Raw genomic sequence first — 24,128 nt, forward strand, 5'->3', positions numbered from 1 at the left:
CGAATACATTTAACTAAGTACTGGTATTCCGTCTGCCCTCTGATCAGACTGCCCCCGCTCAACATTAAAATGCTTTCAGCAGGAAATATAGACGTTTGGCTATGCAAAATGAGCAGAGCAAATCCACAAATGTAAAAGGAAAATAATTAAAGTGGAACGGTGGCAGGCGATTTGAAGACTCTAAAACTCTTGATCAAACTGCATGAAAAATGTATGACTTGATGGTGTTTTCCACCACCAGAAGTGCATATGTGCTCACTATGGCTGCTGGCAACTTTGAAAAGTGTATGCCACCATGCACACACTAACTAATGAATGTTTGGGGGGTTTTGAGGGCTGAGGTGAGGATGTGTCATGTTTGAGCCACCCATTTAAGAGTCCTGAGCTAACTTTGGCAATTTAAGAAGCACAAAGCGTCACCTCGCCCAGCATGCTCCCCGAATTAAAAAGGTCAAGGTAGTCCCCTGTGCAAGCACCAGCGGTTTCCGACTCTGGGGTGACGTCGCATCACGACGTTTTCATGGCAGACTTTTTACGGGATGGTTCGCCATCGCCTTCCCCAGTCATCTACATTTCCCCCCTACAAACTGGGTACTCATTTTACTGACCTCGGAAGGATGGAAGGCTGAGTCAACCTTGAGCTGGCCACCTGAACCCAGCTTCCGCCGGGATCCAACAGGTAATGAGCAGAGAGCTTCATCTGCAGTACTGCAGCTTTACCACTCTACGCCACGGGGCTCTTCCCCGAATTACACCCTTCCAGTGGTCAGCAAGGGGACGGACTCAGCTCAAAAAGAGGATGGAAGGCTACAGAAACAGCCGCAGTGACTCTGACATCAATGCCAAAAGAGTATGACTATAAAAACTCACATGAAAAAATAACCACGAAGGATAAAGGATGCTCTCGTTCATCGTCAAGGCATTTTTAAAATCATTAATTCGTTTACCTTCTGGTGCGAGATGGGGGTCTTCCGGCAGTGAAATGGATTCCAGGTAAGACTGCAGGGGCTCGTAATTGTCGGAAGAAATCTGAATGATGCTTCCGACATTGATACCCAGTTCGGACAGGATAGGCAAGAGTTGTGGGCAGTGAAAACCCCAAAGGATGAAATAATATTGAGCACCATCGTCTGGCTCGTCATCTGTTCAAAATATCATACAAAAGCCCATCACTCAAGCGCGACACAGAGTGGAACAGGATTACGGCTGGTACTATTTGATTTTAAACGATCAGGAATGAGCGACGAAGCGTCCAGTGTGGTGAAAATCCATGGCTGCTGACGCCATTTTTGAGACAAATCAGGAAATCTCCCCCCACCCCCCACCCCCAGTGCAAGGGGGAGATGGAGACAATATCATCTGGGCCAACTGTGGCGTGGGCCCAGTCGTGATAGTCCCTTGCAGCTTTTTGAGATGGCCTGATTCTTCTCTAAAATGGTGTTGGCGGCCATGGGCAGAACTGTGGCTACTGGAGCATTTAGTTCGACCTTAGCATGTGAACACGTGAAATGGCCTTCTACTGAATCAGGGCCTCGGTCCATCAAAGTCAGTATTGCCTATTCAGACTGGCAACAGCTCTCCAGGGTCACAGGCAGAGGCTTTTCCCATCACCCACTTTTAACTGGAGATGTCAAGGATGTCAAGGAGACATTCTGCATGCCAAGTAGATGCTCTACCACTGAGCCATGGTGCCCCTGTGAAATCTCTAGGTCAGGGGTGTCGAACTCATTTGTTATGAGGTCCAGATCAGAGACATCACCCTGCCGACAAAAGTCCGTATAGTCAAAGCGATGGTATTCCCAGTAGTTATGTATGGCTGTGAAAGCTGGACCATAAGGAAGGCTGAGCACAGAAGAATAGATGCTTTTGAGTTATGGTGCTGGTGAAGACTCTTGAGAGTCCCTTGGACTGCAAGAAGATCACATCAGTCAGTTCTAAGGGAAATCAACCCAGACTGTTCCCTGGAAGGTCAGATGCTGAAGCTGAAATACTTTGGCGACCAAATGAGAAGGGAGCACTCTCTGGAGAAGACCCTGATGCTGGGAAAGACAGAAGGCAAAAGAAGGGGATGGCAAAAGAGGAGATGGCTGGACAGCGTTACTGATGTAACTAACATAAATTTGAGCAGACTTCAGAGGTTGGTGGAGGACAGGAGGGCCTGGCGTGACTTTGTCCATGGGGTCGCAAAGTCGTGCGACTGGACAACAACAACCAGATCTGACATAAATGAGACCTTGTTGGGCCAGGCCATGTTGGGCTGGGCCAAGCCATGTTGGGCCGGGCCACGTGTAAACCTATTTAAGATTAGGTAGCAGAGATTTACATTTTATAAAGGACACAGACAGATGCAAATATATATTTTTAAAAAACTTAAAAACATACTTAGAACGTTAGCACTTGTTGGTCTTAAAGGGGCTTTCTTTGTATTTCTCCCATGGGATCCAGGGAACTGGGCAAAGGAAGCTCTGGCTCTTTCCCTCTTTCCCCAGGAGCGGGGGGGGGGGGCAGAGTCTCAGTCAATAGAAGGAAGAAAGGCTTGGCTCAGTAGCTCTGCTGTGCAACGGAGCAAGCCTTGCAAAGCAAGCTGTTATGCAGAAGGAAGCAAGATATAGGGAGAAGGAAGCCGATGACTGCCAGTTGCTCGGGGGTCTGATAGGAGCCCTGGGGGGGCCTGATTCGCCCCCTGAACTGCATGTTTGACACCCCCACTCTAGGGCATCCCATGGGTCATATTTACATTTGTTTCAGTATCTGCTTTACATGTTCTTGTTCAGGGGTGGAGAACAGTGGCTCTTCAGATGGTTTTTTGCCTACAACTCCCATCAGCCCCAGCCATTGGCCATGCTGGAGAGCCACTGTTCCCCACCCGTTCTAGTTGATTATAGACCACACAACAGATGTGGTTCGTATGTTTTAACAAGCAGCAGTTCGCTTCTTCAGCATCCACTGGGTGGCAAACCTGGGGTCTGCCTCTGTGCTACGCCTGAACTGGGTTTATTAAAGAAAAGCAGGGCTTTTCTCCTGTAGCAGGAACTTCTTTGTATGTTAGGCCACACCTCTCTGATGTAGCCGATCCTCCAAGAGCTTCCAGGGCTCTTAGTCCAGGGCCTACTGTAAGCTCCAGGAGGACTGGCTACATCAGGGGTGTGTGGCCTAACATGCAAAAGAGTTTCTGCTACCAAAAAAAAAAAAAAAAAGCCCTGAAGAAAACTCCTTGCAATTTTGCATCTGTAGTGTGTTTTGGACATGAGAGATGGCCCTCCGCCGCGGCTGCTCACCGATGTACTTATCAGTATCGTCTTCTTCTCCGCGTCGCTTCAGCTTGGTCTCCTTTTTCACGGCTGCTCCCGCGTGCTGCTGGGCATCAGACGCCTTTTTCCCTTTCCCTCCTTTCTTGGGGCTGGCGGGCTTCTCCTTCTTGCCGGCGGGCTTCCCTTTCCCCTTCCCCTTCTCCTCTTTCTCTTTTTGGTCGTCAGCTGGCTGCCAGATTCAGAGAATATTACGGGTACATCGTATTCTCACAGAAAAGAGCTACGCTGATAAATAAGCCCATGTCTTACTTTATTGTGATTTTTTTATGGGGAAGTGCGGGACTGCGTAATCAAACCTATTCTGTCTAATTGTTATGGATCACCTGAAGCGAAGTTAGTGGGTTTTTTTCCTACTCTCTGACCGATGTTCCCATATCACAAACCTGGTTGCAAAGTATCTTTTGGTTGCCATAACGATCAGGGAGCAAAAGCCTAGCTCCCCTTCTTGATGTTTGACTAGTTTTTAAAGCTGAAAACTCCACGTAAATTTGCTATGCTGTACTTTTTATTTCTATGCCAGTGAAGGTTTTTTGGCTTTGGCTTTGGCTTTATAAGCTGTGAGCATCTATAATAATAATAGATTTTATTTATATCCCGCCCTCCCCGCCTAGGCGGCTCAGGGCAGCTAACGGCATTCCATACATTAACATAAATAGGTAAAACTTTAAATTTAACAATTAAAAAAAAATTAAACATATAAAAACCAGTCAATTGAGTTAAAATACATAATTTAAGTTCCATTAAATGTATCTGGCAGCAATAAAACTGTTCTGGCGCTGGTTCTGCCAGTTTAGATAGTTCCATGGTAATATTATAGATGGCGGTTCTATGTATCCTTTATCTATATATCCAAGCATCTACACCCCCCCCCCCCCTTTTGAAGTCAAAGCCATCTTTGGGCAGTCTCCTAGGATTGCAAAGAGATTAAATGATGTGTCAGGTGAAAGCATAACAGTGTGTACAGATGGGGGAGAGAGTGATTTGAATGGTTTTTCTAAAGCATGGGTGACGAACTCATTTGTTATAAGGGCCAGATCTGACATAAATGAGACCTTGTTGGGCCGGGCCATGTGTGTACCTATTTTTTTTTTTAAATTGGATTTATATCCCGCCCTCCACGCCGAAGAGTCTCAGAGCGGCTCACAATCTCCTCTATCTCCCTCCCCCGCAACAGACACCCTGTGAGGTGGGTGGGGCTGAGAGGGCTCTCACAGCAGCTGCCCTTTCAAGGACAACCTCTGCCAGAGCTATGGCTGACCCAAGGCCATTCCAGCAGGTGCAAGTGGAGGAGTGGGGAATCAAACCCGGTAGCAATTAGATTAGGTAGCAAAGAGATAAACTTTATAAAGGACACAAATACAATTAAAGATTTTTTTAAAAAAGAAACTTAAAACATGCTTAAAATTTTAGCACTTGTTGGTCTTAAAGGTGCTTTCTTTGTCTTTCTCCCACGGGATCCAGGGAACTGGGCAAAGGAAGCTCTGGCTCTTTCCTTCCTTCCCCAGGGGACCAGGAGGGGAAGGAGCCTCAGCCAACAGAAGGAAGAGAGGCTTGGCTCAGTAGCTCTGCTGTGTGATTGAGCAAGCCTTGCAAAGCAAGCTGTTATGCAGAAGGAAGCAAGAGAGAGGGAGAAGGAAGCAGATTACAGCCATTTGCTCGGGGGCCTGATTTGGCCCCCAGACTGCATGTTTGACACCCCTGTAATCTAAAACATTCAACAACAGAAGAAAGCCTAAGTGGACAACAGAAGGAAGATGCCAGGCTTTTTGCATTAGCCCTTTCCTGACATCGAGCCATGGGGAACTACCCTCCCACTGCTGACTTCACCCAGACACTTAGGGATCCAATACTAAACCCCCCAGACAGGAGTGGTCAAACTTGCTTAATGTAAGAGCCACGCAGAATAAGCATCACATGTTTGAGAGCTGCAAGACGGGAGTATCAGATGTTTGAGAGAAGGGAGGGAGGGAGGGAGGGAGGAAGGAAGGAAGGAAGGAAGGAAGGAAGGAAGGAAGGAAGGAAGGAAGGAAGGAAGGAAGGAAGGAAGGAAGGAAGGAAGGAAGGAAGGAAGGAAGGAAGGAAGGAAGGAAGAGGGAGGATGGACATAGAGGTGGAAGGAAAGCAACTTTAACTCTAAATGCATTCTCCAAGCTGCTGACTGGCTTGGAGAAGTGATTTAAAGAGACAAATGCCTTCTCCCTGTCAGCTGATGGGCCGGAGGGGCCTTCAAGAGCCACACGATATGTGTGAAAGAGCCAAATGTGACTCCCGAACAACAGTTTGGCCACCGCTGCCCCAGAATCTCTTCTCACCATTGGTGACCTAAGTCCACCTGAAAAACTTAATCAAATACTCCCCACCCTGTTCTTTGCTGGCAGCAGCTTCCATATCCCTCCTGCCTCCTCAAAAAAAGCCCTGCCTATACGTTTACCCACCTTTCATTCCAAGTGACTACCAAGGCTCCAGGAATATCCAGCATGTCCTCATGCTCCATTTACCTTTAGGGGAGGGATGGTGGCTCAGTGGTAGAGCATCTGCTTGGTAAGCAGGAGGTCCCATGTTCAATCTCCAGCATCTCCAACTAAAAAGGGTCCAGGCAAGCAGGCGTGAAAAACCTCTGCTGGAGACCCTGGAGAGCCGCTGTCAGTCTGAGTAGACAAGATTGACTTTGATGGACCGAGGGTCTGATTCAGTATAAGGCAGCTTCATATGTCCATATGTCCCATTGGGGAGGGACAGTGGCTCAGTGGTAGAGCACCTGCTTGGTAAGCAGAAGGTCCCAGGTTCAATCTCCGGCACCTCCAACTAAAAAGGGTCCAGGCAAATAGGTGTGAAAAACTTCTGCTGGAGACCCTGGAGAGCCGCTGCCAGTCTGAGTAGACAATACTGATTTTGATGGACCGAGGGTCTGATTCAATATAAGGCAGCTTCTTTATGTGTTCCTTACCTGAATTCTGGTCAGGGGCCTCAAGTCTTGCTAGGTTAGCTGAGTTGCATTCACCAACGGCTATTTTATTCCCCTTGGGTTTGATTTGAATTTTTTTTTTTAAAAAAGTTATCTGTGTAACATCTGTTTTTAGAACTCTTACAAGCAAAGGTCAAGTTTCGGTTTATTTTAATCTCGCTCTGTGCTCTGGCTATTTCTTCCCACACCTCCTTACAAATCACCCTCCCCAGAGGCGGAGCCAGGCAGACTGAACTAAACAAATGGTTTACAGCCATCTTGGTCTGGAAGCAAAAGCCAAGAACATAATCCATCTTCATAGAATCGTAGAGTTGGAAGGTACCTGAGAGCCAGTTTGCTGTAGTGGTTAAGTGTGTGGCCTCTTATCTGGGAGAACTGGGTTTGATTCCCCACTCCTCCACTTGCACCTTCTGGAATGGCCTTGGGTTAGCCATAGCTCTGGCAGAGGTTGTCCTTGAAAGGGCAGCTGCTGTAAGAGCTCTCTTAGCCCCACCCACCTCACAGGGTGTCTGTTGTGGGGGAGGAAGGTAAAGGAGATTGTGAGCTGCTCTGAGACTCTTCGGAGTGGAGGGCGGGATATAAATCCAATATCTTCTTCTTCTTCTCCCGGGTCATCTAGTCCAACCCCCTGCACAATACAGGAAACTCACAATACCGACCCACAATGAGACCTAACAATCTGCAAGTCTTCTTGTTCCTTAAAACTGTTCATCAGGCCAGATGAGGAGCAACAGTTAGACAGGGGAGGAGGGAACTGTCACAATTGAGTTTAATAGATTTATTAGCTCTTGCTTTGACAGCCACTGGCCTGCAGCGACCTGATACCTGATTCTTCTTTGCCCGACCATGGCCTTCAAAATGTGCTTAAAATCTGCTTCTCTCCTTTGAAAAATTTTATAACATCATGGCTGTGGTCACATGAGCATTTTGTACCGATATCATTGCATAGGGCTTTTCATGTAGCAGGAACTCCTTTGCATATTAGGTCACGCCCCCTGATGTAGCCAATCCTCCTGGAGCTTACAGTAGGCCCTGTAAGAAGAGCCCTGTAAGCTCCAGGAGGATGGGCTACATCAGAGGTGTGTGGCCCAGGGATGGAATTCTAGCAGGAGCTCCTTTGCATATTAGGCCACGCCCCCCTGATGTAGCCCATCCTCCTGGATCTTACAGCAGGCCCTGCACGAAGAGCCCTGTAAGCTCTTGGAGGATTGGCTACTTCAGAGGGTGTGTGGCCTAATATGCAAAGGAGCTCCTGCTACAAAAAAAGCTCTGTGGTACCTTTGCAGATGTAAAGAGTGCAACCAGACCACAACATCTGCCTTCTGTGCCCCAGCTGTTTGCACCCGGGTCCAGCCCATCCTTGAAGCGGAGTTTGCTGACTCTGGGGAAAGTCAAGCCTTTACGTATGCCAGCACTTCCGCTCTGTTTTTCCCAATGTCTGAACCCCACCATCGTGAATCGATGTTGGTTGGGAAGTGTGACTTCCGTCTCAGTTGAGAGGTTTCTTTCACCTGGGAGGGATGTGCACGTAAGTGCATATGTACAAGTAAATTTTTTCCAACCCCCACCCCTCGGACACCGTGCTCTGTTTGATCAGGTGCTGGTAATAGGGATGCCTCACCATGGGACCAGAAGAGCCGTCTCGGGGTGTGCTATCTAGCCACCTCGTCACATGGCTATTTAAACCACAGCATATCAACAGAAGTCTAGCGTCCAGATCACGTGAAGTGATGGTATCACTTTACTCTGCTCTGGTAAGACCTCACCTGGAGTATTGTGTTCAGTTTTGGGCACAACATTTTCAGAAGGATATAGACAAGCTGGAACGGGTTCAGAGGAGGGCGACGAAAATGGTGAGGAGTCTGGAGACCAGGTCCTATGAAGACAGGCTGAAGGAGCTGGGGATGTTTAAACTGGAGAGGCGGTGGCTGAGAGGTGATATGATCACCATCTTCGAGTACTTGAAGGGGTGTCATATAGAGCAGGGGTGGTCAATGGTAGCTCTCTAGATGTTTTTTGTCTACAACTCCCATCAGCCCCAGCCAGCATGGCCAATGGCTGGGGCTGATGGGAGTTGTAGGCAAAAAAACATCTGGAGAGCTACCGTTGGCCACCCCTGATATAGAGGATGGTGTGGAATTGTTTTCTGTGGCCCCAGAAGGTAGGACCAGAACCAATGGGTTGAAATTAAATCAAAAGAGTTTCTGACTCAACATTAGGAAGAACTTCCTGACCTTTAGAGTGGTTCCTCAGTGGAATAGGCTTCCTCGGGAGGTGGTGGGCTCTCCTCCCTTGGAGGTTTTTAAACAGAGGCTAGATGGCCATCTGACAGCAATGAAGATCCTGTGAATTTAGGGGGGAGGTGTTTGTGAGTTTCCTGCATTGCGCAGGGGGTTGGACTAGATGGCCCTGGAGATCCCTTCCAACTCTATGATCCTATGATTCTATATAGAGGTGCCGCCAGATTGTGCCAAGCCTCCAGTGTGACCGCACCCTATGCCTGATAAAGAATTCTGTTGGGTGTCATTGGGTTGGTATTAACATGGAGGATGTATTTGGCTTGTTAGACATGAGTAAAACCCGCCTACCGTAATAGCAATGGTGAGAAGCCTCCTACAAGGGAGAGAGCGGGACAAATATTTGAGGCTAGCCTCTCCTACGATGGAGCAGGGTAATCATCCAACAGAAGAAACAAAACCTATCAAAAGCTTTTTTGCCTTAAAAGACAAGTAGGATTTTTATCTCGTATGTGGTCACGATACCTTCTTTTCAGCACCCCGTCTCAGCAGATCCTTCTGTTTGATGCAAAGCATTTGATATTTAATTAACTTGCCAATCAGAGTCACGGGAAGCGATTCTCCAGCATCCAGAATGCTTTTTGCTGCCTCTAACACCTGCAGAGAAAAAAAAACAAATACATGCCAACTTTGGGCGTGACAAGATAAAAGAGGCTCATAACACTTTCCAACTGGATTTAGCTGTGTGGAATGGCAAAATCCACTTTCAAACCGTTTCCGAAGTGGACTGAAACAGCACTATTTAGCATGTGTGACCGTACTCAGACGTAGGTTTCTCACTTCAGTGAGAACTGCGCCCTGATACACTGACCCTTTCTACACTAGCCACTTGATCCTTTCTTTGTGCACCTTTCAAAGCTACCTTCTACATTACATACCGCCTTTAATTCTGTCTTGCCTCATCATTTCTTCTAGCTTCTACATTTGTTTTGTGCAAATGTGTATTGACGGCACTTTCACTCCGCTATTGCCTCGCAATGCTCAAAACTTGCTTTGGCCTGGAGTTTTCTCCAGATCCGGATCTAAGCCTTAATTGTAGAACTTTTCCTTCTTGTTTCCAAACTCCTCTCCAAACCTCCATTTCAATGTAAGATTGTTGTGTTAATTTACATTTCAGTGGGTGTTCCATGGCAATCTAGCTTCTAATTTTGACTGTTTCAAACAATTTTATTAGTAACATATGATAATAAATTCAATTTCTTACATCATTAATAATTACTTTTTTATCTATCCCATATGTTACTTTCTACCCACCCCTCCCCCCTGCTGGTGTTATATACTTAAAATCTTAATATTAAAGGTACCCTTAATTAATAAGAACCAAAATTAATATCCTCCTCCTTCTTGTACTTAGTCATTATCAAAAATTGTCCAATGTCCTTTTATTTTCCACTCTTTTCCTACATATCTTCTGAAATTTTTCCACTCCATCTTAAATACTTCTAAATCATAGTCTCTTAAGGTTCTTGTTAACTTGTCCATTTCACTCCATGTCATAACTTTTACAATCCAATCCCATTTCTCTGGTATTTTTTCTTGCTTCCACAACTGCGCGTACAATGTCCTAGCAGCTGAGAGCAAGTACCAGGTTAAAGTTCTATCTTCTTTTGGAAATTTTTCCATTTGTAATCCCAACGGAAAAGTCTCTGCAACTTTGTTAAATTCGTATCCCAAGATCTTAGAAATCTCTTGTTGAATCATCTGCCAGTACTTTTTCACTCTTTCACAAGTCCACCGCATATGATAGAAAGAACCTTCATGTTTTTTTCAGTCTAGCTTCTAATTTTAATCTGTATGGGGACTGCAGTTCAATCATGACATGGCCCCAGCAAGTGACCTCGAAGGCCACATACGGCTCCCCACCCTTCCTCTACGAGAATGATGTATCTCACTTTTTCTATCAGAGCTACAAGCCCCACATCAAAGACCAATAACAGTTTCAGATATATTGTGGGCTAGTGGTGGTGGGAGGACTGGAGTCCCACCCTAGACTCGGAGAGTAACGCCCTCCTTTCCGACTCCGTCGGTATGAAGCCTAATTGGGGTGGAATAAGGTTATTGAATTTTCTTTGGGCGATGACAGCAACATCAAGGCACAGCTGCATTGTCCAGATGTGTGGCCCTGACAAGCTGTTTTATGGCTATGTTTTTTACAGCTTGTTTCCACCAAATTTCATACAGCTCGCAAACATCTGGGATCTCCCCCCACCCCCTTTGAGCCGCATAACGACTTAAAAATAATACGAGACACAGCTCAGCAAGAGTTCATATAAGAGAGGGAGAGGGTTTGTGCTCGGGTTGTCTTTCTTACGGAGTTCGCCCAGATTGGAAGCATTGCGAAGGTACACCTTTGGCATGTAACATCTCCCAAATTTCGCTTCTAACCGAACAGGATATATTTATAGCTTTGGGATGAATGAAGTGTTACTCCTGAGTTCTGACGTCTTCTCACTCCCTCACACCTTTGGAGAAATTACACTCAACTGCATCTGGTGTCAATTTTGAGATCTCAGGCAAAGATTATGGAGGCTCATACAGTAGAGAGCCAGCTTGGTGTAGTGGTGAAGTGCGCAGACTCTTATCTGGGAGAACGGGTTTGATTCCCCACTTCCCCACCTGCATCTGCTGGGATGGCCTTGGGTCAGCCATAGCTCTGGCAGAGGTTGTCCTTGAAAGGGCAGCCTCTGTGAGAGCTCTCTCAGCCCCACCGACCTCACAGGGTGTCTGTTGTGGGGGAGGAAGGGAAAAGCAGGTGGCTTTTCAAGGAATCACCCAACTCTACATGTCTCTCTTGTAGAAACCGTGACCTTGTTTATTATGCATGGGATGGAGAAAGCAGAGAAAGAAGTCCTTTTCTCCCTTTCTCACAATACAAGAACTCGTGGGCATTCAGTGAAATTGCTGAGCAGTCGGGTTAGAACAGATAAAAAGAAGCACTTCTTCACCCAACGGGTGATTAACATGTGGAATCCACTGCCACAGGAGGTGGTGGCAGCTACAAGCATAGACAGCTTCAAGAGGGGAATGGATAAGCATATGGAGCAGAGGTCCATCAGTGGCCACTGGCTATAGATGGAACTCTCTGTCTGGGGCAGTGATGCTCTGTATTCATGTGCTTGGTGGGGGGGGGGGGCACAGTGGAAGGGATTTTAGCCCCACTGGTGGGCCTCCTGATGGCACTTGGGATTTTTGGGCACTGTGTGACACAGAGTGTTGGATTGGATGGGCCATTGACCTGATCCAACATGGCTTCTCTTATGTTCTTGTACTTCCAGATCTAACTGGCCACTTGGGATAGGGAAAGTACTCATTAGATTAAGTTTCTTCTCTCGACCGCAATCTGCAATGTGAGTTTTACTTTCTGCTACATACTTCTCGGAAGATTTACTTACTGCCCACAATATCACACTTCTATGACTGGGCAAACTCCACTATATATTAACCAAATATCCCAATAGTCTGCTCTGAGCTGTTGTGACTCTCACGGGTCTCATGCAGAGACTGGCCTTTCTCCATCCCTGTCGCTCGAGATCCTTTCAAATGGAAGCGCCAGCGCAAGGGTGTCAAACTCATTTGTTAAAAGGGCCCGATCTGATATAAATAAGGCCATGTCAGGCCAGGCCATGTGTGTACCTATTTAAGATTAGGGAACAGAGATATAACCTTTAGAAAGGACACAGACAAACACAATGTTTGTTTTTTTAAAACATGCTTAAAACGTTAGCACTCCTTGGCCTTAAAGGTGCTTTCTTTGTATTTCTCCCATGAGATCCAAGGAACTGGGCAAAGGAAGCTCTGGCTCTTTCCTTCCTTCCCCAGGGGACCAGGAGGGGAAGGAGCCTCAGCCAACAGAAGGAAGAGAGGCTTGGCTCAGTAGCTCTGCTGTGCAATTGAGAGAGCCTGGATAAACAAGTTCTACCTCCCCCCCTTCCTCCCCAAGGGAGGAGCCTCAGCCAATGGAGAAAACAGAGGCTTTGCTCTGTAGCTCCTGTGCGATCGAGCAAGCCTAGCAAAGCAAGCTGTGATGCAGAAGGAAGCAAGAGAGAGAGGGAGAAGGAAGCAGACGATAGCCACTTGCTCGGGGGGCTGATAGGAGCCCTCCGAGGGTCTGATTCGGTCCCCGGGCCGCATGTTTGACACCCCTGGTTTAAATAGTCCATAGAAGAAAGCATCCTCAGATGGCGTTAAAATTCCAGATTCCAGATTTTATCACTGCCCTGCGAGAAGCTGGGAAAAGGCAAAAAGAAAAAAAAAGAAGAGAGGGGCCAGGAAGGAGTGCCGGTGGGCTGGTACCCGTTCAGTTCCTCAACCCCAATTGGCAGAACATTTCTGCCTGGCAAGCCCTGCGGGACTGCGTGAGGTGTACAGATGTTATTCAGCAGAAAAGGCCCTGGCTCTGCGTAAGGACAGCCAAACTTTTGGGGGGGGATGGAGATCACCAGTAGATTGTTCTCTGCAGAAGGTAACACTTTTCAGGGAATGTACCAAAGGAGATCATCCCAACGATACACGGGTCCCAGACCGCTCACGGCCTTAACAGAGCAATACCAAAACTCGGACCCTTGTTTATAACTTTTAAATCATGCCTGCCATATTTTCTTCCCAATCTAATATTTCAGTTCACATATTTCTTTTCTATTAGGACATGTCAAAGAAATTGGATCATGCTGCATTTAGCGTTGGATAATTTTCCAGGGAATTAGCTGGAGGATTTCCCAAGTCAAATGTTTCCAGAAAAAAAGACATTATTGCTCATGTTTTGTGAAATCCTGATACTTTTAAATAAACTTGGCGTGTATTCAATCCCTCTACCTTAAAACTGCAAACTGGCTGGTTCTCTGGATCTGCAGAACCAGGAGTGGAATTCTAGCAGGAGCTCCTTTGCAATATTAGGCCACACCCCCTAATATAGCCAATCTTCCAAGAGCTTACAAAAAAGAGCCTTGTAAGCTCTTGGAGGATTGGTTACATCAGGGGGTGTGGCCTAATATGCAAAGGAGCTCCTGTTAGAATTTCACCCCTGTGCAGAACCATCTACCCTTCTTTGGGGTGACAGCAGTGTGGAAAGAGTCTTACTATTTCACAAGCCAGATTTTAAAATTACACTTAGGTTAGATAAAGTTCCTGGTTGAGCCAATACATACAGAAATTGTACAGTTCTGCATCTGCTTGGCCCTTGTCCTTCACAGATTTAATTCAGCATCTCATTTTGGAGAGAGAGAGAACTGTGGGTAGGATACAGCTTCCTGCTGGTGAAAAAAGGTGGGAAAGGACCCCACTGGTCAACTGAAATATCTACGAAGGGAATCCAGTGGCCTGCGTGGACTATAGAGGAAGACTGTAGATATATACCCCACTCTTCTCTCTCAATCAGTCTCAGAGCGGCCTACAATCTCCTTTACCTTCCTCCCCCACAACAGACACCCTGGGAGGTGGGTGGGGCTGAGAGGGCTCTCACAGCAGCTGCCCTTTCAAGGACAGAGTCTCAGAGCGGCTCACAATCTCCTTTACCTTCCTCCCCAACAACGGACACCCTGTGAGGTGGGTGGGGCTGGAGAGGGCTCTCACAGCAGCTGCCCTTTCAAGGACATAGTCTCAGAGCGGCTCACAATCTCCTTTACCTTCCTCCCCCACATCAGACACCCTGTGAGGCGGGTGGGGCTGAGAGGGCTCTCACAGCAGCTGCCCTTTCAAGGACAGAGTCTCAGAGCGGCTCACAATCTCCTTTACCTTCCTCTCCCACATCAGACACCCTGTGAGGTGGGTGGGGCTGAGAGGGCTCTCACAGCAGCTGCCCTTTCAAGGACAACTCTGCCAGAGCTATGGCTGACCCAAGACCCTTCCAGCAGCTGCAAGTGAAGGAGTGGGTAAACAAACCTGGTTTTCCCAGGTAAGAGTCGACACACTTAACCACTATACCAAACTGGCTCTATGGGGTGGGCACTGCAGTAAGGAGGAGAATTGTGGAAGGCAGAGTGAAAAGCTGGCTGGGTCCACCTCAATAAAAGGGTCCACTTGCCTCAGAATACAAAGGTGTTGGAGTCTGTTCTTTGACTTTCTTGGCTTTCGTATTTCCAGCATCCATAATCTGTAAGAAACACAGTACCATGAACAAACTTAAGTGACTGAATCCTGGGAACTGCTTATATTCATCGGTGTTTCCACAAGATACCCTAGAAGTAAGATATGTTGGCTTAACACACGGATAGATCCAAAGAGCCACGGGTAACCAAAGGCTTGGGTGTACCTCGTGGAACTGATTATTCCCCCCGCCCTTTGAACAGCAGTGTTTTCACGGCAAGAGATCCCAGCGGGCAGCCCAGTGGCAGTTACGTCTCACAAACCTCGAAGTTAAAAAGATCAAGGTAGCCCCCTGTGCAAACACCAGTCGTTTCCGACTCTGGGGTGACGACGCATCACGACGTTTTCAAGGCAGAGTTTTTATGGGGTGGTTTGCCATTGCCTTCCCCAGTCATCTACGCTCTCCATCCTTCTGAGGTCGGTAAAATGAGACCCCAGCTTGCTGGGGGAAAAGTGCAGAGGACTGGGGAAGGCAATGGCAAAGCACCCCGTCAAAAGTCTGCAGTGAAAACGTTGTGAAAGAGTCGAAAACGACTGGTGCTTGCACAGAGGACTACCTTTACCTTTTTTTTTTTTTGCCATTGCCTCCCCCAGTCATCTACGCTTTCCATCCTTCTGAGGTCGGTAAAATGAGTCCCCAGCTTGCTGTGGGGAAAAAGTGTAGAGGACTGGGGAAGGTAATGGCAAAGCACTGCCGTGAAAACGTTGTGAAAGAGTCGAAAACGACTGGTGCTTGCACAGAGGACTACCTTTACCTTTTTTTTTTTGCCATTGCCTCCCCCAGTCATCTACGCTTTCCATCCTTCTGAGGTCGGTAAAATGAGACCCCAGCTTGCTGTGGGGGAAAAGTGTAGATGACTGGGGAAGGTAATGGCAAAGCACCCCGTCAAAAGTCTGCCGTGAAAACGTTGTGAAAGAGTCAAAAACGACCGGTGCTTGCACAGAGGACTACCTTTACCTTTTTTTCTTTTTTTGCCATTGCCTCCCCCAGTCCTCTACACATTCCCCCCAGCAAGCTGGGGACTCATTTGACCGACCTCGGAAGGATGGAAGGCTGAGTCAACCTGGAGCCGGCTACCCGAACCCAGCTTCTGCTGGGATCGAACTCAGGTCATGAGCAGAGAGCTCGGACTGCAGTACTGCAGCTTTACCACGCTGCGCCGCGGGGCTCCCTCGAGGACAGACGCTCACCATTAGGCTGAATGACACCCTCAGCCAACGAACGAGTCGTGACCCAGTTTGCTACAGAGTTTTTCAGTTGGCAATATTAATGGAAACGTCAATCAAAGCTCACCCACACCACAGAGCCCCGTGGCACAGAATGGTAAGCTGCAGTACTGCAGTCCTAGCTCTGCTTAGGACCTGAGTTCGATCCCGGCGGAAACTAGGTTCAGGTAGCCGGCTCAAGGTTGACTCAGCCTTCTGTCCTTCCAAGGTTGGTAAAATGAGGACCCAGCTTGCTGGGGGTAAAGTGTAGATGAGGCAATGGCAAACCACCCCGTAAAAAGTCTGCCGTGAAAACGTTGTGATGCGACGTCACCCCAGAGTCGGAAACGACTGGTGCTTGCACAGGGGACCTTTCCTTTTCCCTAGGATAAGCGGAGCGTGTAGAGGATTGCATGTTTTTCACCATTTCTTTGTATTTTTTAAAATTTATTTTATTTAATAGGCTTATATTCCGCCTTTTCCCGTAAATGGGCTCCAGGCAGATCGCAACATGTGAAAATGTCCTGATGTGACGTCACCCCGTGGGTCGGTAACAACTTGGTGCTTGGACAGGGGGACTGCCTTTACCTTTTCACGTTCCAGTATGGGATGGAAGACGGCAGAGTATGGCCCGATCTTGTCAGATCTCAGAAGCTAAGTGGGGCTGGTAGTTGCATGGGAGACCACCAAGGAAGACTCTGCGGAGGAAGCCACCTCTGCTTATTTGCCTTGAAAGCCTCTTACCTGGGGTCGCCGTAGATCAGCTGTGACTTGATGGCACTGAACACGCACAGTCTAAACTGTGGGAAGTGGAATGGTACGGTATAGCCCCGTCTCATCAGATCTCGGAAGCTACGCAGGTTGGTACTGGGATGAGAGTCCACCCAGGAAGGCTCTGCAGAGGAAGGCCGTGGCCAAACCACCTCTGCTTCCCATTAGCCTTGAAAGCCCCTTGCTGAGGTTGCTGCGAGGCACTTTACATACAGGCATGCTCGTGTATCGGTTATTGAAAACAAGAAGTCATCACTTCTTCGGCTGGGCAGGAGTTACAGGGGGGAATCACCTGTTCAGTTTTAAACAGTGTCAGTCTTCTAAGGCCATTAAAGACAATGGGGTTTTAAGGGGATAACCCTGTCTAGGACTGCACTATAACTGACAGATTCCAGCTAAACTTCCTGAGAGTCAGAACAGCCTGAAGATGGAACCTTCAGACAATAACCTACAGGCAGCGGGCAGGCTTCCCCTTGGTGGAGAAGTTCACGCAGAGGCTGGACAGCCATTTGTTGGGGATTCTCTAACCTTGGTTCTGATATCGCCCCGCACGGCAGGAACAAAATCAAGACCAACAAAGTTTTATACGGGGTATGATACATAGAAATAGAAAATCACCACTCAAACTTACAGACAGAAGCTGAACAGCAAGTAAGCATGTCACATGACAAAGATATCTTAGGATACGTGGAGACAAAACAGAAATAACAAGTTTATAGGGTCAACAGTTGTTTGGATTAAGAACCTAAGAGAAGCCATGTTAGATCAGGCCAATGGCACGTCCAGTCCAACACTCTGTGTCACAGAAGAACATAAGAGAAGCCATGCTGGATCAGGCCAATGGCATGTCCAGTCCAACACTCTGTGTCACAGAATAACATAAGAGAAGCCATGTTGGATCAGGCCAATGGCATGTCCAGTCCAACACTCTGTGTCACAGAAGATCATAAGAGAAGCCATGTTGGATCAGGCCAATGGCCCATCCAGTCCAACACTCTGTGTCACAGAAGAACATAAGAGAAGCCATGTTGGATCAGGCCAATGACCCATCCAGTCCAACACTCTGTGTCACAGAAGAACATAAGAGAAGCCATGTTGGATCAGGCCAATGACCCATCCAGTCCAACACTCTGTGTCACAGAAGAACATAAGAGAAGCCATGTTGGATCAGGCCAATGACCCATCCAGTCCAACACTCTGTGTCACAGAAGAACATAAGAGAAGCCATGTTGGATTAGGCCAACGGCCCATCCAGTCCAACATTCTGTGTCACAGAAAAACATAAGAGAAGCCATGTTGGATCAGGCCAATGGCCCATCCAGTCCAACATTCTGTGTCACAGAAGAACATAAGAGAAGCCATGTTGGATCAGGCCAATGGCCCGTCCAGTCCAACACTCTGTGTCACACAGTGGCCAAGAAAACCCAGGTGCCATCAGAAGGTCCATCAGTGGGGCCAGGTCACTAGAAGCCCTCCCACTGTTGCCCCTCCCAACCACCAAGAACTTGCCCCAGACAGAGAGATTCAACTCAGGGGGAACGTGTCTGAAAGCTCACACCTTGAATAAAACTTTGTTGATCTGAAAGGTGCCACTGGACTCTAACTTTGTTTTATTGCTTCAGAGCAACGTACCCACCTGGATCCACCTCACACTGTCATCACTGGAAGGTGACATCAAACTGCAACCAACTTATAGCGACCCCTCATGACTTTTTTGAGGCAAGACACGGAGAGAGGCAGCTTGCCATTGCCTGCCTCTGCGTGGCAACCCTGGACTTCCTTGGTGGTTCTACCCCTCAAGCCCTAACCAGGGGCTGACTCTGCTAAGCTTCCGAGGTCTGACAAGATCCGGCCGGCCTGAGTCATTCAGGTCAGGCAATCAGCGCGAAATACCTCTTCCAATATCTGCTCCCAAGAGATCACGCTGAAGAGCCTCCGCTGGGGCAGCTGCACGGCCAGAGACAGAGCCTTCATGTGCAGCTCGTCTTCAATTTGGTTCCCAACGATGAAGGCAATGCTCGGAATCCAATTTTCCTGTTTGAGTTTCGAAACAAACCACAGAAATGACACATTATTGGGGTTTTTTTTTAAATCTTCAAAACGTGTTAACATCGGGGGTCCTTTTGTAGAAAAAGAGGTGCTGGAGCTCATTAGCACCACTCATTTGCATAGCTCATTTGCATATGCCACACACCCCCGACATCGCCAGAAGGTGTAATAAATTATCTCAGCTCAGCATCTACCTGAAGAGCCAGTTTGGTGTGGTGGTGAAGCGTACAGACTCTTATCTGGGAGAACTGCATTTGATTCCCCACTCCTCCACTTGCAGCTGCCTGAATGGCCTTGGGTCAGCCATAGGCAGTTTGCTGTAGTGGTTAAGTGTGCGGACTCTTATCTGGGAGAACCAGGTTTGATTCCCCACTCCTCCACTTGCACCTGCTGGAATGGCCTTGGGTCAGCCATAGCTCTGGCAGAGGTTGTCCTTGAAAGGGCAGCTGCTGTGAGAGCCCTCTCCAGCCCCACCCACCTCCCAGGGTGTCTGTTGTGGGGGAGGAAGGGAAAAGGAGATTGTGAGCAGCCCTGAGACTCTTCGGAGTGGAGGGCGGGATATAAATCCAATATCTTCTTGTAGGAGTTGTCTTTAAAAGGGCAGCTGCTGTAAGAGCTCTCTCAGTCCTACCTACCTCACAGGGTGTCCGTTGTGGGAGGGGGGAAGTAAAGGAGCTTATGAGCCGCTCTGAGACTCTGAGCGAAGGGCAGAGTATAAATCCAATATCTTCTTAAGTACCTTGACAGGCTTCTTGAATTATAATTGTCATAATCAAACGTTACTCACATCATACTTTTAAAATGACTGCCTTCTATGTGGCCACAGTGGCATGATGAAGATTTCCATCTGTCTGCTTTAGATGTTTGGGTTATTTCCCCATTACACCAAACTGGCTCTTCAGGTAGATGCTGAGCTGAGATAAGATATTACACCTTCTGGTGATGTCAGGGGTGTGGGTCTTGCAAGTGCCACCGGAGTCAGACTTTGTTCTCATGCAGATTTATGAATAAGCAAGAGCTCGCTACCACCAGGTGGCAATATGACACCACAGACGATATCGGGTGCAAAAAAGTTCAGCACTGATTTTGTAACTTGGAGAAAGCGAAGACATACTTTCATTTGGGCGGGGGGGGGGGGGGACGGGACAATAAAGCAAAGCAATCAGTAAAATTCATGGGTCTGGAAGATTAAGAAATATTAAAAATGTCACAAGACACTCGAGAACAAACGAACTTCAACATTAATATCTGCCAGACACTGGCAAGCTCTGCTTTTAATATAACTATCTGCTTTTGCAAGCTTGCATATGTATTTCCAATCAGCCTAAGATGTCACATAGGAAAAGACTACAGTTTATTGCATTTCTCCTTTTCCTGCCTTTCTTGATGCAGTTCCATAGGACCTGTAAAGCAGAGATGTCCATCCAGGTTTTTAATTGAGGACAGGAACAGTTCCACCGTAGTTGGCAATCTCCCCTTCATTTCTCCATCTTTGTTTTGGCCAACTCCCCACCCACCTGCAAGTTTATTATGGTGCAGTCCAGAGTGGGGTTGTAAATGTTTATTGCCATCTGAAGTAACGTACTGTATTTTTTGTTTTGTTTTAAACTGTTTTTATTGTTTATAAATCACCTAGAACTTTGCACCAGCAGGGAGTAGGTGATTCATAAATTGAATGAATGAATGAATGAATGAAGGGGATATTATCCTTTTTCAGGACCATCACATAAACTGAGCTTGGAGACTCCATATATCACCAGCACATCAAAAGCTAATCTATCCAACAGCCTTCAAGTGCAGCTCATCTAGCCAACAGTGTCAAGTTCTGTGCAGTAGTCATTAATTGCACCTCTTTGATACAAATCAAATTAGGCTTTATTAGTGATAAACATGTTCGCAGCAAGGACTGGTTTTGCTAAAACTGACCACCTTGGTATCTGACCCACACAAATGAATAAATCGCAATACAGTCAAAACAGGGACGTGTGTTATTGTACTGCCTATTTCACAAGGACATTATTTCACATATTTCACTCCTATTCTATCCAGGGTTCCAGGAAGATCTGATAACTTCTATACATATCTTCTCCTTGCAGACTGCTCCAATGCGACCGCCTCTAAAAGTGGTCAAAATTCTGTGCTGAGACTTTGTGCCAAAGAAAGCAGATATTCCAAACTTTGAACTAAAGTTTTTAATTCAAAAAATGCAATTAAATTACAGAGCAATAAGGTTACGAATTCTAATCTCACCATCTTCATTTTACACTCGTACGTAAGCTCTGCCGTTTAAAAGCGCTGTTGGCTAATCTTTGGATTGTAATAAATGTTAATGGCAATGCTTTTGGCAGGACAAAGGAGCTGGCTCTACAAGGACAGGTACCACATGCCATCTGGATCCCGGATGTATGGAGAGTTGGCAGCAAAGCAGAGTTGGCATTTATTTGACAGCAATGCTGAGAGGGAGGGCAGGAAAGGTTGAATCAACGCTTTGTTCTCACGGCCCTTTCTTACACGCCCAGGAAAATGCTGATTGCCACTTTGGGGTCAGGAAGCGATTTTCTCCAGGTCAGTTTGGCCAGGGATCCCGTAGGTTTAAAACACTAGCACTCATTGGTCTTAAAGGTGCTTTCTTTGTATCACTCCTATGCAATCCAGAGATCCAGAGCAAAGGAAGCTTTGGCTCTTTCCTTCTTTTCCCAGGGGATGAGGAGGGGGGGAGGAGCCTCAGCCAATAAAAGGAAGAGAGGCTTGGCTCTGTAGCACTGCTGTGCAACTGAGAGAGCCTAGCAAAGCAAGCTATTCCTCCCCCCCCTTCCTCCCCAAGGGAGGAGCCTCAGCCAATAGAGAAAATAGAGACTTTGCTCTGTAGCACCTGTGCGATCGAGCAAGCCTGGCAAAGCAAGCTGTTATGTAGGAGGAAGTAAGAGAGAGGGAGAAGGAAGCAGACGACAGTCAGTTGCTCAGGGGCCTGATAGGAGCCCTCCGGGGGCCTGATTTGGCCCCCTGAGCCACATGTTTGACACCCCTTTGAGGAAGGAAGGCCAACACCCTGGGGAAATGGCAAGCACAGGTCTTTATACTGACCCTATTAGTACTCTCTCTCTCTGTTTGTATGTGTGCATGTGTAAAGTGCCATCAAGAGTCAGCTAATTTATGGCAACCCTGTCCAGCTATTACTTACTATTAATAGTTGTTTATTTATTAAGTGCTTTGCAAAGGTTTAACAAAACAAAGACAGAGGTTGCCTTCTGGTTTATAACCCACCTTTCTGATCTCCCACCCTATTCTCAGAATCCTCTCCATCCCTATAACCCTCATAAGCATGAATAACAGAAGTTAGGGCCTGTAAAACAGAGCTCTTTCACTAGGCTTTCAGCTGAGGCAGTGGACGTCACTTGTTATGGGTCTCCCCCCTTCATTCCATCCCAGTGCTATAAGATCTGCTGGACCTGGAGAACAGGCCAGGTCTGTGAGGCAGAACCAGCCACTTTATTCCCTATCGTCACTCCGTAGCTTTAGATTTTATATCTGTTAAATTGGTCTTTTATTATTATTTTTTTTACTCTTGATTGTTTTTATGATGTAACCTGCCCTGAGCCTGGTTCTATGGGAAGGGTGGGCTAAGAATCGAATTAAAAATATATATAGTATTTATATAGCCATTTTCTTAAGTGTTCGAAGTGCATCAGGTTTATTGTCTCAGAGCGTATGACATGAAGCTATCTAATCAGACCATTATTCCAGCCCTTCAATAAATGTGGGGCTTGAACATCTGAAGCTGCCTTATACTGAATCAGACCTTTGGTCCATCAAAGTCAGTATTGTCTTCTCAGACTGGCAGCGGCTCTCCAGGGTCTCAAGCTGAGGTTTTTCACGCCTATTTGCCTGGACCCTTTTTTTGGAGATGCCGGGGATTGAACCTTGGACCTTCTGCTTCCCAAGCAGATGCTCTACCACTGAGCCACTGTCCCTCCCCTAAACCATGCATTTGATTCTACAATGCATTGGATGCAGCATGAGAATTAACTCCACGCATTTATAAAGAAAAATCAAGTGTACATTGTACAAAGATTGTACATGCATGCACTGTAGTTTGTAGACCGGGTTTGTGCGCTTTGAATTTTATTTCTGAATTTTGGCAGTAAAAATGATCAGGGCTAAGACAGCAATCCTATGAACCTTTACTTGACTTCTCAACACAGGGGATCTTACTTCTGCAACAACAGGCTTAAGAAAGGGTTATAAAGGCAGACATTCTACGCCACGGGTGGCCAAGTTTGCTTAACACAAGAGTCACACAGAAAAAACAGATATTTGACAGCTGCAAGACAGGAACATCAAGATATTTGAGAGAGGAAGGAAGGAAGGAAGGAAGGAAGGAAGGAAGGAAGGAAGGAAGGAAGGAAGGAAGGAAGGAAGGAAGGAAGGAAGGAAGGAAGGAAGGAAGGAAAACAGCTGGGGGAGGAAGGAGAGAGAGGTGGAAAGAAAGCAACTTTAACTTTAAATGCATTCCCCAAGCTGCCGGCTGGCTTGACTTGGAGAAGTGATTTAAAGAGACAAATGTTTTCTCCAAGCCAGCCAATGGGGGCTTCAAGAGCAGCACAATATGTGCGGAAGAGTCACATGTGGCTCCTGAGCAGCAGTTTGGCCACCTCCGTTCTATATCTACGGGACCGCCTTTCTCCGCATATTCCCCAGAGAGCACTGCGTTCAGGGGCAAAAAACCTACTCTCGGTCCCCGGACCAAAAGAAGCCAGGCTATGCGTGACAAGATCTAGGGCTTTCTCGGTGGCAGCACCAGAGCTTTGGAATGCTCTTCCAGAAGCCATACGGGCCCTGCGGGATCTGTCTGCATTCCGCAGGGCCTGTAAGACCGAGTTGTTCAAGCAGGCCTTCGAGGCTTGACGAAGATGGCTGCCACCAGACATCACACAGAACACCGGTTTTCATGGCTTGGAATTCTAATGCCGCTATAATGTATTCAGCACTATATAATGGTTTTAATAATCTCGAATTGTAATACGTTTTTAAACTGAAAATGTAAATTATGGTTTTATATATTTTATTTGTTTAATTGTCTAGATACTGTGAGCCGCCCTGAGTCCGCTTGCGGAGAGGGCGGGATATAAATCAAATGTAATAAATTAATAATAATAATAATAATAATAATAATAATAATAATAATAATAATAATAATAATAATAATAAAAAATTTTTATTTATACCCCGCCCTCCCCGCCAAGGCAGGCTCAAGGCGGCTTACAAAGGCACGATATAGAAATATCATGTTATGACAATAAAACAAGATAGTACAATCAATAAACAGGATAATACAATTAAATACAATATATACATTAAACATTAAAATAATTAATCTAAAAACAGTATAGCTTAATGGTGCTACAGTTTCAGTTTGTACAAGATGGCTTGATGTTGTTTCTAGGTTTC

The 24,128-nt window shown here is 46.7% G+C and overlaps 2 protein-coding genes across 2 annotated transcripts in view; one reads left to right on the forward strand and one right to left on the reverse strand.

Annotated features, from left to right (window-relative positions):
• The window catches only part of WDR3 (WD repeat domain 3), a 418,951-nt gene that overhangs the window by 203,841 nt on the left and 190,982 nt on the right, over positions 1-24,128 (forward strand). The window lies entirely within an intron of this gene.
• The window catches only part of SPAG17 (sperm associated antigen 17), a 154,037-nt gene that overhangs the window by 128,458 nt on the left and 1,451 nt on the right, over positions 1-24,128 (reverse strand). Inside the window, exons 2-6 of the mRNA XM_060236319.1 lie at positions 18,525-18,665; positions 14,593-14,661; positions 9,039-9,170; positions 3,279-3,480; positions 948-1,142 (exon numbers count right to left, since the gene is read on the reverse strand). Of these exons, the coding sequence (XP_060092302.1) occupies positions 948-1,142; positions 3,279-3,480; positions 9,039-9,170; positions 14,593-14,661; positions 18,525-18,665 (739 nt within the window). The remainder of the gene's footprint in view (positions 1-947; positions 1,143-3,278; positions 3,481-9,038; positions 9,171-14,592; positions 14,662-18,524; positions 18,666-24,128) is intronic.

The sequence above is a fragment of the Heteronotia binoei genome, chromosome 4, assembly GCF_032191835.1.
Source record: "Heteronotia binoei isolate CCM8104 ecotype False Entrance Well chromosome 4, APGP_CSIRO_Hbin_v1, whole genome shotgun sequence".
Lineage (NCBI taxonomy): Eukaryota > Metazoa > Chordata > Lepidosauria > Squamata > Gekkonidae > Heteronotia > Heteronotia binoei.